This window comes from Leptonychotes weddellii, chromosome 11 (assembly GCF_054177405.1).
Source record: "Leptonychotes weddellii isolate Sample4059 chromosome 11, ASM5417740v2, whole genome shotgun sequence".
NCBI classification, from domain to species: domain Eukaryota; kingdom Metazoa; phylum Chordata; class Mammalia; order Carnivora; family Phocidae; genus Leptonychotes; species Leptonychotes weddellii.
The window spans coordinates 6326707-6343510 of NC_138379.1; the positions used below are offsets into that span (position 1 = coordinate 6326707).

General features: G+C 58.3%; 1 protein-coding gene across 2 annotated transcripts; it reads left to right on the forward strand.

Annotated features, from left to right (window-relative positions):
- The first annotated feature begins 10446 nt into the window (after nucleotides 1–10446).
- On the forward strand, nucleotides 10447–16599 carry CDC42EP2 (CDC42 effector protein 2). Of its 2 annotated transcripts, none has more exons than XM_006737121.3 (2): nucleotides 10447–10568; nucleotides 15098–16599. In XM_006737121.3, exon 2 carries the CDS (start codon nucleotides 15435–15437, stop codon nucleotides 16065–16067), a length of 633 nt encoding a protein of 210 aa, XP_006737184.2. In that variant the 5' UTR covers nucleotides 10447–10568; nucleotides 15098–15434; the 3' UTR covers nucleotides 16068–16599. The 2 variants fall into 2 exon arrangements, with proteins under 2 accessions (XP_006737184.2, XP_030887973.2); XM_031032113.2 differs by lacking the exon at nucleotides 10447–10568 and adding an exon at nucleotides 14024–14870.
- Nucleotides 16600–16804: the final 205 nt, after the last annotated feature.

Genomic DNA, 16804 nt, shown 5'->3' on the forward strand with positions numbered 1-16804 from the left:
CTGGGCCGCGATAAACCAGGCTCTGGGCCCTTATCGTGTGAGCCCATGCGTGGTTCCTCCATGTGGGGCTCCTAGGGAGCCACACTCTTGGCAATTATGCCCATGTTGCTGAAGAAGCTTTGTGGGGAGTCGCCATGTCGTGGTCCCCCCTTAGCAAGGTACAAAGGCCCCTCTCCCCTTATGACAGACTCCGCAAGATCCAGAGTCCCCGTGGGATGGGGCAGTTGGTGGAGGGGGAGGAAGGTTCTGCATCCTGCGGGGGAGGTGTGTGCAGGGCGGAGGGAGGCAGTGGTGAGAAAGCTGGAGCTCAGCATGAATGGGAGCGCGAGCCTGTTGCCTGGAGACGAGTCGTGTGACTGTTGGAAGTGATCCTGGAGGGCTCCGAGCAGGCATTTAAAACTCACACGGAAAGCAGGCTGCGGACCCCAGATTGCAGACAGCTCTGGCAGGCGAGCGCCTCTCTGCCCCCAGACGGTTCCCTTTTGCTCGCGTCAGGAAGCCGGTGCCCAGTGTCTGCCAACTGGCTGCTCCTAGACCCCTTTTCAGCTGGGCCCCTAATTTCCTGAATGGCTGTGCCTCTTGCTCATGGAGGGCTCTTGCCTCTGCCTGTGCCGAGGCACTGACCTCTGGAGTAAGGCTTGAGGAGGGAGGAGGGAGGAAGCCAAGGAGCCAGAGCTGGGCCAGGACTCCTGGGACACTCCTGCTTCAGAACCCCCTTTTGTTTGGTGGCGTCTCCCCTGGTCCTGGTCGTGCCTGTGCCCTTGAGACACAGATCTAAGGGTGGAGCCGATGGTTCTGAGCAAACAAAGTCCCTGTGCTCTTACCAAGTTCCACATCTCGAGGTGCCAGCCCTCATGCCCCTCCCAGGGTCACCGCCTCTTCCTCACTCACTGGTGCTGGTGGAGCCTGAGGCTGCCCTCCCTTCACCCCTGCATAGCCACCCTTTAAGATTCAGGCTCTGTCCCCAGGAAGGTCAGGGGAGAGCTGCTGAGGGGGACCCCAGTGGGTTCTAAGAAGGAAGCCAGGGGACTGGGGTTGGTGGGGGCAGCCAGAGGAGGGCTGGGGCAGGGCCATGACTCTGCTTCTTGGGGCCTCCATCCTGCTCTGTCTCTGCAGCAACTTCGGGCTTGGCGTTTCCTTTCCCTTGACCTGGGGTCACCCAGCCTGGCTCAGCCCATCTTGCAGCTTCCCCTGATGTTGGGAGTAGCCTTCTGGGCTGATTTTTCACTTCTGTTTAGTACACGTTTCTTTTCCCCTGACCTTGGGGCTCCTGGCTGAGCGCCCCCCCCCCCACCCCCCGAGAAGGCGTCTTCCTCCACACTTGAGCCTGCTAACTAGCCATGAAGGGTCTTGACTGACTGGGGTGGGGATGGGGGTAGATTTTTTTTTTTTAACACTTTAAAAATTAGTGAGATACACGGCCAGCATCAACTTTACCATCTTAGTGTGTACCATTCAGTGGTTTTTAGTACATTCACAATGTCGTATAAACATCATAACTATCGAATTCCATATTTTCTTCACTTCTAAAAGAAACCCCATCCCCATTAGCAGTCACTCCCCACCGCTCCCCACCCCACCCCCTGGAAAACACAGACCTACTTTCCACCTTGACAGACTTGTCTGCTCTGGGCACATCACACAAATGGGATCATATAATACGTGGTCCTCTGCGTCCGGCTTCTTTCTCTGAGCATCATGTTTTCAAGGGCCATCCACGTTGTAGCAGGGGTCAGAATTTCATTTCCTTTCTCCCCTTGTTTGAGTACTATTCCCTTGTGCAGATAGACAGTGTTGTCTTTCTTCACTCATCAGGTGATGGACACTGGAGCTGTTTCCACATTTTGGCTGTTGTGAATGATGCTCCAGTGTTGGAACATCTGTCTTCAGTGCTCTCGTTACATACCCCAGCATGGCGGGGAAGGGGCTTGAGGGTTATGGAGGGAGGGAATGCAAGGAAAGAGAGGGGCAGAGGGGGAGAAAAGAAGTGATGGGCCAGGAACAGAGCTCTGGAGCCAGACTGTGAAGTCAGGAATGCCTTGCAAAGGAGTTTGGACTTGATTCACCCCAGGGAACTTTTGGAGGCTTCTGAGTAGAGCAGGAGGACAGTAAGGAACCTGCATCTTAGGAAGGCCTGGCGGTGCCTCAAAGGGCAGAGTGAAGCTGGGAGAGGCTGGAGGCCAGAGACACTCTAAGAGCTATCAGAAGACAGAGCCACCCGGTACCCACTCTCTGTTCCCATGGAAACAGTACCCTGGTTTCCCTGTGGGGAACCACCCCTCCTCCACACTCCTCCCTTGCCTAAACCAAGCAGCACATCGCCCCTCCCTGGCCTCAGTGAATGGCCAGGGATAAGCATGACCGAGGATAGTCCGAACACCATGACTCCAGGACTTCTGCAGGAGTGGTAGAAAAGACACGGCCGCAAGAGTGGAGCTGCTGCAGCCATCTTGCCACAATGAGGGGAAACCCATCCTGAATAGGGACTAAACCAGAGGACACATTGCCAGGAGTTAAGAGGGGGAGATGTCAGCACCAGGCCACGTTGTCTAAGCTCTGATGAAGCCAGCCCCCACCCCTCAAAATCTAAGCCACAAATATACCCGTTCTTTCTTTCTTGAACTAGTTGGAATTGAATTTTCTGTCATTTGCAACCAAAACAATGAGGGCCTGATCTGGGACAGCAGGATTGGGATGACTGCCGGGGACAGACAGAGAAAACACAGCTCAGGAAGGCAAGGGAGTTAACATTTCTGAGGACATACTGTATGCACTTTGACAAAGAGATCACATCTAACTCTCTCAACAAACCCTGCTGGCAGGTGCTAAGAGGTTGGAGGTCACCGGCCTAAGTAAGTGATGGAACTGGGATTTAAACTCCAAACCCGTTGTCTCTCCAACCTGCCACGCTGACCAACTTGGTACACGACAATGACAGACTGAGAAGGAGTTGGGAGGTAGCAGCCCACGTGCCTGGGAGCACAGCGGGGAGGGGGTTGGAGGAGAGGTGTTTGGGGAGGTGCCTGGGACTACTGGGGGCAAGTTGGGACCAAGGGGGGCACCCAAATGGCTATTGGGCTGGGCTGTTGGGTGACAGGAGCCGCACTCTGGTGAGGGGTGGGAACTGGACTGTGGACTGGTTGATCTGGGAGTGGCCTGCGTAAAACTCACCGCACTCAAAAGCTGGAGAACTGGGAGGTCCTGGGGGTCTGGCGGAGGAGGGGGGAGCTGGAGGTGAAGCTGACACTCCTGGCCTCTCAGTCTGGAGTCACTGAGGCGGGACTCAATCAGCCGCACTCAGGCTTTTGGGCCCCTCTGTCACCCCTCTATCCCTGAGCAGCCAGGCCTATCTGCCCCCTCCCGGTCTGCCCGAGAAATGGCAAGGGCCCCAGGGGCCAGCCTGCCCTTAGACCCACCTGGGCCCATGGCCAGTTCCCAATTCCCCCACCCAACCCACCCTCCTCCTCACAATCCGGGCTCCCCGCCCTCCCAGAGCCGGCCTGACAGCTGAGAGGCCGGCGGCTGCCTGGGCCAAGGGGCCCCTCAGAGGTCTCTGGGACAGCTGCTGCCCAATGACTCTGCTGACCCCTGGTCCCTCTGCGCTGCTCCCGGAGGGCCCAGCCGAGCCCTGTCTCCTCTGCCTGCTCCATCACTCCCAGATCTCTCCAGGGTCTGAAGCATCTGCTCCAGGGTCAAGTCAGCAGTGCCCACCCCCCCCCCGGAAGAGTGGGAGGGGGGAGATGCTGGGCTGGCGGAGGCGGCCCCTCAGGGCAGTGGCTCTCTTTGGAAGCAGGCAGCAGTACCCTCCTGGCTTCTCTGTTCCAGGAGCAGGAGGAGAGCTGGGCCAGGGTCTAGAAGGCACGGCCATTCCCGATTCCCACAGGTCCTTCCCAAGGCCCACGTTCCCCTTGAGGACTCCGTCCCCTTCAAATGCTCTGCCCCTTAGAACACTTCTAGTAACAGTGGTCTGCTTCTGGGGATGGGTATGGAAGGGCTAGGGGGCAGGGGCAGGAGGACTCGGAGAATTAGTTGTCATGTCCATGCTCATAGCGCATTTGAAATCTTTTGCCATGTGCTCAGATTACTTTCAAAGAAAATATACACACAGCGATCTGGCCCCTCCACTCTGTTCTTCATGTCCCGTCCCGTGGTAACCCCCTCCCCAAGAATCCGTCAGGATGCCTGCTTCCTGAGAGCAGGGATCCTGTGCCATCCCGATAGAGGACATCGCGGGCAGCAGGCCCACGGGAGATACCTGCAGAAGGAATGCCTTCCCTTCCACCCTCCCAGACAGGCGCCCAGAGAGGAGGAAGCAGGAGTGCCTCTGCCCCTGGTGTGCGGACCTGGAGCCCGAGCCCATCACTTCCCACGCTCGCTCCTGTTGACAAACGCTGGCTGTGGGCCGACTCCGTGTCGGGATGGGACCGGGCTGCAGAGGGGAACCGAGCAGACAATGCCTGCTCCCCCCAGAGCCCCGCTCCAGTGCAGAAACCGCAAACAAGCAAACACCAGGCACAGAAGCAGGCAGATGCTGTGGAGAAAACCAAAGCCGGGCCCAGTGCAGAGGGGGCGCCAGGGCGGGGCCCGCAGAGAAGTCCTTGGCTCCCGGCTCTTACTTCCTAAACCCCCGTCTCCGACATGCCCCCTTCCTGCTGTCCCCAGCCTCATGTCATTCATTCGCGGATCCATTCGTTTGCTTGTTCGTCAGGTACCTGCTATGTGGCCCGCACTCTGGGGAGACGCTGGTGGCTACCGTCCGGGGGGGGCCGGACGTGAATCAGTGGACGGTAGCACAGAGGGGACAGTGGTCCAGGGTTTCTCCAAGGGATCACAAGGGGACTTGACATCAACTGGGGGTGCTGAAGACTTCCCTGGGGGAGAGAGGCCACAGCTGAGAGCGGCATGATGCGCCCCAGGGAGGTGGCCAGGTGAGGCGAGGGGCGGAGCATGTGCAAGGGGGCTGCCCCTGCGGCCGAGGGAGAGGGGGCAGCAGGGGCCCTGCCCAGGGACTGTGGACCCAGAAGTGTGTAAGCAGGGGCATGTGGGGCGGAGAAAGGGCAGGAGGCACATCATCTTCACCCCCAGAATCTTCCACCTCCTTTGGTGGCCCCACCATCCTCCCTTCCCTCCCCCACCCACTCCACCCTGAGTCATCACCCTGGATTGGGCTCGACGCCCCCCTTCTCCTCCCTCCATGGGCCCCGTGGCCGGTCTGTCACCAAATTCCAATCTTTCTACTTTATTATCTCCAACTCTGGCTTTTACGCCACAGCTCAGAGCCAAGTTCCGTCTCTTTCCTGAACCAACTGTCCCCAGAGTGGCCCCTGCCTCCGGTCAGGCCTCCCTCCAAGGTCCCCCTTTCTGAGGCGACCTTCCTAAGCGAAACCGTGCAGCCAGTCCACAGAGGAGGAACGAGGAATGGCCCCGAAGCCAAGGAAAAGACGGCCAAACTCACTTCGCATAAGAGAAACACACACTAAAGCTACACGGAGGCTCCTTTGGCTAGGTTTAGTTTTCCCTTGCAGACTAGCAGAGATCAAAGAGCTCGAGAACCAGGGGCGCCTGGGTGGCTCAGTCGGTTAAGCGACTGCCTTCAGCTCAGGTCATGATCCTGGAGTCCCTGGATCGAGTCCCGCATCGGGCTCCCTGCTCGGCGGGGAGTCTGCTTCTCCCTCTGACCCTCTCCCCTCTCATGTGCTCTCTCTCTCTCTCTCATTCTGTCTCAAATAAATAAATAAAATCTTTAAAAAAAAAAAAAAAAAAAGAGCTCGAGAACCAGGCGCTTGGGGAGGCTGAGGAGAGAGGGGCCCCGCAGTCTGTGCAGGGGCCTGGTACCCAGCACATCCCCTGGAAGAACCAGCAGACAGAGCCGACCAATGACAACAGCGCGTGTCCTTTCACCGCCCCCACCCCCAAGCACGTAGCAATTATTCCGCAGCTGTGCTCACGTGTGTGTGAATGCGCAGCTGTACAAGGTGACTCACGGAGCCCTGCTTCTCATAGGAAAGGGCTGGGAACAACCAAAAGGACGGCCGGCTGAGAACGACACCCTGGAAAGCTAGGCAGCAGCAAAAAAGGGAAACTGAGGACACTCTGTGTACTGATATGGGGTGGTCATACATGTAATGTTAACTGAAAAAAAGCAAGGTGCAGAACAACCGGAAGGGCAGAGGCTCAATGAGACGCAGTTTCCCAGACGCCCTGGCGGTCACCTCCACTGCTTCTGACATTACGTAGAGCCTGTCCTCCCCCCAGGACCTGCCGGACTGGGGTGGGGGGGCCCTACTCACCTAGATATTGCCATTTGTGTAGAAAGGATGGGAGGGGCTTTGCTTACACAGGCAAAGAGTATCTCCAGAAGTGTTTACAAGAAGCTGATAATGCTGGTTGTCTGCCTGGGGGCAGGGGTAAGAGGGAGACTTTTGCCTTGGGGGTGGGGTTAGTCACACTGGAGACTCTGGAAAACTGAGTGGTGGGCACCAAAGTAAGAGGGATGATGGGGCGCCTGGGTGGCTCAGTTGGTTAAGCGACTGCCTTCGGCTCAGGTCATGATCCTGGAGTCCCTGGATCGAGTCCCGCATCGGGCTCCCTGCTCGGCAGGGAGTCTGCTTCTCCCTCTGACCCTCCCCCCTCTCATGTGCTCTCTCTCATTCTCTCTCTCTCAAATAAATAAATAAAATCTTAAAAAAAAAAAAAAGTAGGAGGAATGCATGCTGGACAGGGAAGACAGTGCTCACCCACTACCCTCTTGGACTCTCCGCCTCTCCTATGCCATGGTCTACTGGATATCTCTTGTTTCCCGGATCACACCGTGCATCTACTTGTATTCTTCCTGACCTTTGCCTTTGCCTCTGCCTGCTCCCTCTGGAACATCTTTCCCTTTCCCTGCCTGGCGAACTCCTATTCATCCATTAACACCCTGCTCAAATATCACCTCCTCCTTGAAGTTTTCTTAACACTCCCATCAGCCTCTACCCTGGAGGACCTCCTTTATGGCACAGAATGTGTTGTTTTAGCATTGGCTATTTGTTTCATTTGGGGTTATCTGTTCCCTGCAAGCCGGGGACCAGCCTTGGCCACCTGTGTCTTCGCTAGTCCAGCATAGCCATAGGCAAGAAGTAGAATCAAATATGAGTTTTCAAAATGAACAGTGACAGAGTGTCTTGGGGAGGTGGGAAGTGTTGAAGACTGCCCCTGCTGATTCTGTGTTCCCCAGGCCAAAGGACAGCCATGCAGCTGGGATGCTCCCAAAGGCCTCTGGGGGAAGTGCCTGGGCTGGTCCCTCCTAGGACAGAGCTGTCACCACTCTGGAAACCCCCATGGTTCTAGGCCTGGGGCCAAAATCCAGACCCAAAGGAAAGTCCCCCCACAAGGCCCTGACACCCAACTCCCCAGGAGGGGTTCAAGACAGAGGCAAAAACTGGGGGAAGCTCCAAGGGGACTCTCATCTGGAATCCCAGCCTCTGGCGGATCAGAGTTCTCTAAAGGAGGGTGAAGAGCAAGGAGTGCAGGGCTGGAGTTGGCAGGAGCCCAGGGGAGGAAGGAAACAAGAAACAATCAAGGAAAAATCCAACCCAGGCCTGGGGTTGGCTGAGGCCATGGGGCCCTGCAGACTGAGCTCAGGCTGAGGTGGAGGAGGCTTCCTAGGGGCGGATGGAGCTCCTGCCTGGCTCCCTGCTGCCCTGTGGCCCTGGGCGGTAGGGGTGCTGAAGCCCCTTCCAGATACTTTGTCTTTTCTCACTGGCCCCCTAGGTCCCCCCAAGATGATCACTATCCTTCCCTTGTGACCCTCTGCTCCCAGACCTGCTCCCAGACCTGCCCCCAGACTCCTGGTCACTATTGTCCCACCTGCATCCCAGAGCCCTAGCTTCCCAGGTAGGTGGGGCTATGGAGAGCTGGCTGCAACCTTGGGGTCCTTCCCTGCCAGCCCCTCCATCCTCCCCACTTAACCTTGGAGGAGAGGGCTTCCGACTCTCTCCATGGGGGCTCGGGCTGCTGACGTAGATGATTTCCAGGAAGAAGGGGCTGGGAGGGGAAGGAAGGGCTGAGTCAGTCACTGTGTGGTGATTACAGGGCCCTATGGGGGAGGGGGGAGCAGCCATGGGGTGGGAGAAACCAGCTAGACCCATCTCCAGGCCAAGGAGAGCTCCCAGAGGAGGAGAAGGAAGTTGAATAGCCCATTCCAGGCATTTCTCCATCAGTAGCCTTCCTTGCCTCTAACCCCTCCCAAACGCCCTTCAGGGTCCTGCCCCTTCAGCCACCAGTGTGTCCAGGAGTCCTTCCAGTGAGAACAGTCCAGGCCTTGGCTGAGGTATTAGACCCTGGACATGGGGTGCAGGCGGGGTAAGGGGAGGACACTTGACCTGATTGTCTGTTGAGTCAGAAAAGCAGGACACCCTGGCTATCCCCTGGCCCAGGATCCCAGCCTGCCCGCCCACACTCAGGCCCTTACACACAGCCTGAGAAGTTGCGCAAAAAAAGCCAATTTTAGCAAATGAAATCCTGTTTCATAAATGCGCATTAATTGCAGGGCTTCCACAGTCACCGAGTGTGTACGCAAAGATCCTGCCTATTCAGCAAAACCTCAAGGAGAGGAGCTGTCAGCAGGCTCCTGAGGGATTCCTCCAGCCCCAGCCAAGTGACATACCCTCATCTGTGCATGAAGAGGATGAAGCACTCACCTGAGTGCTTGCGAAGCATAGAACCCACCACCAGGCCCCAATCATGCCTTGGTTAGGCTTTGTGCGGGCGGGCCCTGAGCTCTGGCTGATGGCAGGGGTGTACCGAGCAGCATGGGGAGCCAGCACTTAGCTGGAACCTTGTCACATCCAGGGGGACTTAAAACAGTCTCCCCCAGAGCACAGACGGTCGTCCCCATGACTCTGGGCCCCGGTTAGGAGTTCTGGCCTGGCAGCCAGGCTGGAGAGATGGCTCCCTAGTCGCTGAGGGAGGGGAGCAGGGGCTAGGGTCAGGCTGCGGGGGCCAAATCCACTGTTCTCTACCCATCCCCCAATGTTCCCCAGTAGCCCCCCCCCCAACCTCTCTGGAACTGGTTCCCAGTGTCATGTGGCCTCCGATGTCTTTGCTGTCCAAACTTCCATCCCTGCAACTTTCTATTTTGTCACCAGCTCTGAATGGAGCTCTTGACCCTTCCCAACCTCCTTCCCCCAAAGGAGGACTCTCAGCAGATGGGTAGAGGGTAGGGGGCCATGCCTCAGCCACATTCCTGCAGGCTCAGGAGGTCTCATCTGTGGAGTCATTCCAGGTCAGGTGGTGAGGCCAGCCTGCTGTCCCTCAAATCGACTGTTCCAATGTTTGCATGAAAGTGGCCCCTGTGTGGGCTGTGTTCCCATCCACAAAGCACACACAAGTTTCTTATCTTGTTTGGGACTCATGTAACTCTCCTTTTACAGGCAAAGAGGCTCAGAAAGGGACTGTCCTTTGCCTGTGGCCACAGAGCAAGTGGGGAGCGGAGCCAGCACGGCACCTGGGTCCATGGCTCAGAGGCAGTGCTGAAGGCTTGGCACAGAGCAGGGGTCCCCTCAGGGCTGTGCTGTGGGAGGAAGTGCAGGGCAAGGGGGCTAGTGGCTGGGTGAGAAGCCTGACGCAGGAGGAAGGCCCAAAGACCACAGGTCTTGCCCTTTGAGGCAGAGCAGATCACCATCAGGGCCCTGAGCTTCAGTTTTCTGGCTTTCCTAGAGCGCTGAATTCCCAGCGACAAGAATAGCAGCAGGTGCTGCTAGATGCTTCAGTCTCTGTTGAATCACTGAATGGAGGGCAGGTTCCTTCTGCCTATGTCCCGTGCCCTGTGCAGGGCCTGCCCTTCAATAAATGTTTCTAGTACCGAATGAATGAATGAATGAATGAATGAATGAAACAAAGTTAGAAGGAGTCTAAGTATGGGTTCCACCCCCGCCCCGGAAGCCACCTAAACTGATGGCAAACGGGCGTGTCCAGGCCACTCTCCCTGCACACCCTCCGTGCCCTCCTTGCTAGGGGGCGGTAAACTCCTTAAAGCTCTTGCAAGTTTGTTAATATTTTAACTCGGGTGCCTCCAAGGCCTCATTCATTCCCTTAGTGGCCACTGAATACACTCGTGCGGGCGCCTCCCCAGACCCAGCCCTCCAGGGAGGGAACGGGTCCAAGGACGCTCGGTGAATTCTGAAGAACTACAATTCGGTCTTCCGGCTGCCGCCCCCTTGGCCCTTCGAACACCGAGAAGAATCTGGTTCCGACAGGCACAGCCGCAGTCCGCAGAGTCCAGCCCGGGCACCCGAAACCGCCCGGCCCGCAGCCGCCCGAGCCTACACTGGACCCCGCGCCCGCGCGGCTCATGGACCTGGGCGCCGCGCCACGGAAGGGGGAGCACAGGCGAGGCCCCGGGTGGGGCGGGGGTGTGGGCGGGGCCTGGTTGGGGGCTGCCCGGGCATTGGCTCCCCGGGCCAGGGGCGGGGCCTCAGGGGCCACGGACCTCACTGTGAGTTCAGAGCCGGGATCGCGTCCCAGAGCCGCGCGGTCCAGCTCCCGAGCTTTCGCAATCCGCGGGTCCGCCGCCTGCGCGCCTCAAGGTGAGTTCGGGCCGGGACTCTGCAGCGAGTCCGCGACTCCCGGGGGCCCCCTGAGAGGGCCATCCCCGTGGCGCCCCGGCCCGGCTTGCGCCCCGGCCCCTGTGTCACCCCCGCGCATTTCCTTTCCCGGGAGCTTCGGGCTCCATGGTGTTTCCCGCCCGCGCCTCGATCCAGGCGGCCACGCCCGCGCCCCCTCCGCCTGCGAGGCGCCCCGCATCCCGAACCCGAACTTGTGGTCCCGCCCTTCACCCTGAGCCCTCGCCTCCGCCCCACACCCGGGACGCGGGAGCGCCCTCCCGCCGCCCAGCGTCCCCGCCCGAGCTGGGGGTCGTATTTTTAGTCGATGGTGAGGTGTCCTCCTATCTTTAGCCGCGGCCTCGAGTGTCCTGAAACGGATCCAGCCTGGGCGCTCCGACAGAGGGCGGGGAGGGGTCGGCGCCGGAACCCGAGCTGGGGCTGAGGAACCGGACCCGCGGGAGCCAGGGGTGGGGGCCTGCTCGTCCGAGCTCTGGCCCTGCGCCCAGCGGACACTCGGACATCGCCCAGGCCGGAAAGCACGGGGGAGGATCCTCCCAAAGCTTGGAGACCCTGGCAAGATCCCCGATCGTCCCTTTTCCCCCCTACTGTCTGGTTGTGAGGCCAGAGCACCCCAAGAGAAGAAGATCCCTCAGACGATCCGCATCTGATACGCGAACGTGCCACTCCTTGGGGGGCCCCTGCCTGGACGGAGTCCGAAGCGCGCTCCACACTCCGATGCGCGCCGGGACTCCTCCGAGATGCGGGGCGACAGAGCGCGCGCGCGCCACCTAGCGGTCATCGAGCCGTGCGCCGCTCCGCACAGGGACCCCGGGAGACTCCCCGCCGCCGGCGAGCGGGACTCTGCGCAGGCTGCCTCCAGGGCAGGCGGGAGAGGGCGGTCGGTTGGAGGATGGAGGCTTTCGTTTTTGGTCTTGTTCGGAGCAGTGTCCCCGATAACCAAAATGCTTGAGGAAGCCCCTACAGCTATTTGCTGTAGTGGCCACTAAGTGAATGACAGGGCTGACAGGGACCCCCTAACCCTGTCTGTCGTACATCTCTCATTTGCGCTGTGGCAGTAGGGTCTTCCAGTAGCCCTCTGGTGACGGCTTTGTCAGCCCATTTTATGGATGGGGAAGGTAAGGGCCAGAAAGGAGAGGTGTCTTGCCCAAGGTCACAGTGAGTCCCAGATGGAGATGGATTCAAGGTACGGCTCCTGATTTCAAGGTCAGGGGGTGGCTCTTTGAACACCGTTGGTGGGGAGTGGCCTAGTACTCCTAGCGACAGAAGGGGCTGTGCCTCCCGGAAGTATTTCTCTCTGAAGGAGGCCCAGGGCTCCTGCCCAGGGCAAGCTCCCATCTGCTCCTCCCACTTCTGGGGGAAGCCACCCTCAGGCCCCCCATAGCCTTGTCCTGATGGAGAGCTCATTCTCATATCTCTGGATCCTTGCAAGTTGGGGGAGAGGGGCAGCCAACTGGACTTAAATGGAGGAGGCCTGGGGACCGAGTGGCCCCAGCCTAGCTGGGAGCCTGTTTCTTCCCGCTCCCCAGTTTTCAGAGGTTGGATGGCCCACTGCATCAGAGCCACAGGAACCTGGCTGGGTACTGGGGCCCACTTTTCCTCTTCCCAGCGGGCGACCTCAGCAACATTAAGGTCTCTGAGGTTCAGCTTTTGCCTCTGTAAAAGGCGGTGGTGACGCCCACCGTGCTCTGCCTGGGAGCTTTAAAATGGGAACCGTGCAAGGGCAGCTGGAGCCTGGGGTCTCATGCTTGCCAAATCTGAATGCTTGGGGCTTGATGAGTGCAATTCCCAGCTCTCCCCTGGGTGGCTGATGCTGGCCCAACCCTTCCCCCCAGCCCCAGTTCTCCCCACATCTGGAACTGGGTGGGTACATCTGGCTCAGAGTGAGACAGCTGTCAGGGACGCCCAGTTTGTTGTGGAAACACTCAGGCTGTCTTGGCGCCCTGTGTGATGGGGCGGGGGATGACAAATCCCACCAGTATGACCCACTCTTCATGAGTGGAAAGGAAGGAAAAGCTGCCCCAGGACTGCTTGCCTACCAAGGAGACAGGTAGGATGTGTGTTGGCATGCCCCCAGGTCTGGCATGGTGGTCACAGGTAAAGGTCTGTTCTGTGAGTGAGGGATGGGATCCCAGGACCTCGCAGTGTCCACTGCCTCCCCCACCCTGCGCACAGCTCCTTCCAGGCTTAGCTGGAATCCCGCCACTGGAGAGTCATTCCTTTGTTTCCTGTTAAACTGCAGGTGCTCAGGGAGGGGCAAGATGTCCGGTCTCTGTGGCTATGTGTGACTGACCTGGGGTGTCCGGTCCTGGGTGGGGTTTCCTGAGTGAGGGCCTGGGCTGGGAGTTGGGACTCTGCCTCTCCTGCATCCCCCTTCCTTCTTCCTGCTCCCTCCTGCCAGCCCCTCATTCTCTCCTCACCCTGCCCAGGATGGAGAATGGGGCCTAGGACCCGCCAGGGCTCCCAGCTGTGGCTGGCTCCGCCCCTCCTGGCCAATTTCCTACCTGCTCAGCCCCTGGCGGCCCCGGGGAGGGGGCAGTGGGGGAGGGGTGCTCATCTGGTTACCCTCTGGATGACCTTGGACACATTTCTTTTCTTTGCCTTTTGTGCTCAGATTCTACATCTGGGCTCTCTCGTAGCCCCGTTTGAGGCTAGTCCCCCACCGTGGGAACGCCAAGGAGGGCCTGCATCGCTTCCTTTTTCTGTTAAACCAGTATGACACCCCGCCAGAGTGCATTTATTTTTTCCACATTAAAAATAGCTTTATTTTTTCTGATTACATAAATAATATGTGCACCTAAGTAACACATGCTTATTATTAAGATTTTGAGCTTATAAAAGTATGAAGAAGAAAGGCAAAGTCATCTGAAATCTGCTATCTTGAGAGAACCATCACCAACATTTTGGCAACCATCCTTTTCACAGTTACATGTATCATTTTATAGTAACAGTACCAAATATTATAGGTAATTTTTTTCGAGGACACCTTTCCATGTCACTGACCCCACACCCCTTCCCTGACCCCCACCCCACACCCCTTCCCTGACCCCCACCCCAGTCTACATAGCCCATATGACAACCCAGTGCTGGCCTTCCAGATTCTTCTCTCTTTTTATGTAAGATTATATCTATGCGGACCTGTGTCTGTAGGTACACATACATGCATGCATATATGGGGAAGGGGCAGAGGGGAGGGGAGTTGGTCACTGCTGTCAGAAATGGATTTTTTTTTTTTTAAAGATTTTATTTATTTATTTCAGAGAGAGAGAATGAGAGAGAGCACATGAGAGGGGGAGGGGCAGAGGGAGAAGCAGACTCCCTGCCGAGCAGGGAGCCCGATGCGGGACTCGATCCAGGGACTCCAGGATCATGACCTGAGCCGAAGGCAGTCGCTCAACCAACTGAGCCACCCAGGCGCCCTGGAATTTTTTTTTTAAGATTTTATTTATTTGAGAGAGAGAGAGCTCTCGAGTGGGGCAGAGGTAGAGGGAGAGAATCTCAAACAGACTCACCGCTGAGCGTGGAGCTCAACGCAGAGCTCGATCTCACGACCCTGAGATAGTGACCTGAGCCAAACCAAGAGTCAGACGCTTAACCGACTGAGCCACCCAGGTGCCCCAGAAATGGAATCTTCCAGACTACGCTTTTGCATTTTGCTTCTCTCCCTCGGCAATGCCTTGTGCAAATCCCTCCAAAATGTGTTCTGACTGCAATGTTTAAATGAGGATGAGAGGAGGGTGGTTGCAATGATGAAATGAGATGTGTTTGCAAGGAACTCAGCAAAATGCCAGGCACAGAGCAGAGCCCCCCAAAATATTTGTACCCTCCACTCCATCTAACCCTCAGGTGCTGGGTGGGGTGGAGGGACAGTAACTATGTCAGACTCGGTCCGGGAGCTAGGAACTGCTAACCCGGAGGAAAAAGGGGGAACTCCGACGTGACCCCACTTCCAGGTGGGACGAGATTGGGCCGATCAGAAGGTGTCTACATTCGGCCCTGTTGGCTGAACACCTGCCGCGTGTCCAGGCCTGGCACAGACAGGTGGGCGAGACAGAGGTTATGGGATCTCTCTCCTTGGTCAACTAGGGGATTGAGACAAGTCTGTGAGACCGCCCCCCCAACAATCTTGACACTTGTTACGTCTTGGGGCACAGTTGATGTGCACTAGGGGCTGAGCACCCAGACAACAGCGAAGAGCAAAGCCGGAGACCCAGGGCAGGAGACCAGAGCCAGGACTTGGGATATGACTCCAGGCCCGTCACCCAGGTTCGCGGGCCTCAGCTTCCCCACTGGTCAGGAGGGGGGCTCGGCGCTAGTTATCCAGGCCCCAAGGGGCAGTGAGTCTGTAAGCGAACAGGCCCTTCTTCCAACATGGTTTCCATGGGAGAGTGGCCCCACCTGGGCTCCCGGGGCCGACGCAGGGCCCCCCAAAATGGCGCGGATGCCTCTGCCTTGTGTCCTTCTGTCCCTCACTTATACCTTTGGTGTTGCAGCTCCTCAGCCCCCGGGAGACACTCGCGAGGACAAGACCAGAGAGCGTTGCTCCCTGCAAGACCTCCACCTTGCGGCTGCTAATTTTCCAGAGCATTTTCAACTCTTTCGGGAGAAAACGATTTTCGTTGTCTCAGCCCTCTGACTTCATTGATCATTACTCTTTCTTTTTCTCGTCCCTTGGGCCAACGTCGGTCACACCCCACACGGCAGTCTTCGCCCTTCGGCGAGGTTTTGGTGTCTCTGGCCAGGGCGGTGAGAGGAGGTAGCAGGAGGCCGCGGTCCCTGCGGGTGCACCGTCCCGAGCGCCGGCAGCCAGGCCTGGGCGCTGAGGTCACAATGTCCACCAAGGTGCCCATCTACCTGAAGCGCGGCAGCCGCAAGGGCAAGAAGGAGAAGCTGCGGGACCTGCTGTCGTCGGACATGATCAGCCCGCCGCTGGGGGACTTCCGACACACCATCCATATCGGCAGCGGTGGGGGCAGCGACATGTTCGGTGACATCTCCTTCCTGCAGGGCAAGTTTCACCTCCTGCCAGGGACGGCGGTCGAGGGACCTGAGGAGGATGGCGCCTTCAACCTGCCCTTCCAGTTCACACGCACCGCCACTCTGTGCGGGCGGGAGCTCCCCGAAGGGCCGTCCCCTCTGCTCAAGAATGCCATCTCCCTCCCTGTCATCGGTGGGCCCCAGGCCCTCACCCTGCCCACAGCCCAGGCCCCACCCAAACCCCCTCGCCTGCACCTGGAGACCCCACAGCCTTCCCCGAAGGAGGCAGGGAGTGTGGACATCTGGAGAATTCCAGAGGCTGGCTCTGCCCACAACGGGCTGACCCCCGAGTCAGGGGCTGAGGAGCCCTTCCTGTCCCATGCCAGCTCCCTGCTCTCCCTGCACGTGGACCTGGGGCCTTCCATCCTGGACGACGTCCTCCAGATCATGGACCAGGACCTGGGCCACATGCAGATCCCCACGTAGGAGCAAGGCTGGCCAGGCCGGGTGCTCAGGATCAAGCGATTGCTGGGAGGCAGAGGGGCGATGCAGCCCTGGCCTAGAAGTCAGGATTCCCGAGGTCCCACTGTGTGGTCGCTGGCCAGTGATTTCTTTCTTCGAGCCTTTGTTTCCCTCCTTCCCAGCCCCTCCCTAGGGGCAGAGTGTGCCTCATTGCTTTCCCCTAAAACGCACTAAGGACACCTGCAGAAGTCAGCCCAAAGTGCCCTGAGCATCTTGGGCCACCTGGACCCCCACCACCAACTGCTCCTCCTTCCCTCACATCCCTTGGATGAAGGCTTTGCCAAGATGGACTCCTGTTTCCACCTGCCTTCTGCCTCATCCCCGTGGGATGCCCTGATTGGGGGCGGGGCGGGGGGGAGGCACAGCACAGCCAGGTAGACCTTTGGCTCTGTGTCCTGGACTGAGAACATGGCATTGATGACCGAATGTCCCTCGGCCCCATCCCCCTCACATGACCAGGAGGTTCTGGTCGCAATAAAACTTGCTGCTGCTGGTGGTTGTGCTCCCCGCACCCTTGACCTAGGTTCCCTCCGGAAGACAGGCCGGTCTCTGCAAACTGGGCTGACCTGGGGGCGGGGGGACCCCTCTCCCAGAAGGTTTCGTGCCCTTTGAAAGCTTCTGTCTGGGAGTAGGAACCAACCAAATGCCAACTGGAGATACTGGTGTTTACAGGAGGTGGCTGAGCACTGGTGTAAGGCAGG

What these genes read in the sequence shown, in the direction of transcription:
- CDC42EP2 (XM_006737121.3), top strand. Translation starts at nt 15,435, where the DNA reads ATGTCCACCAAGGTGCCCATCTACCTGAAGCGCGGCAGCCGCAAGGGC.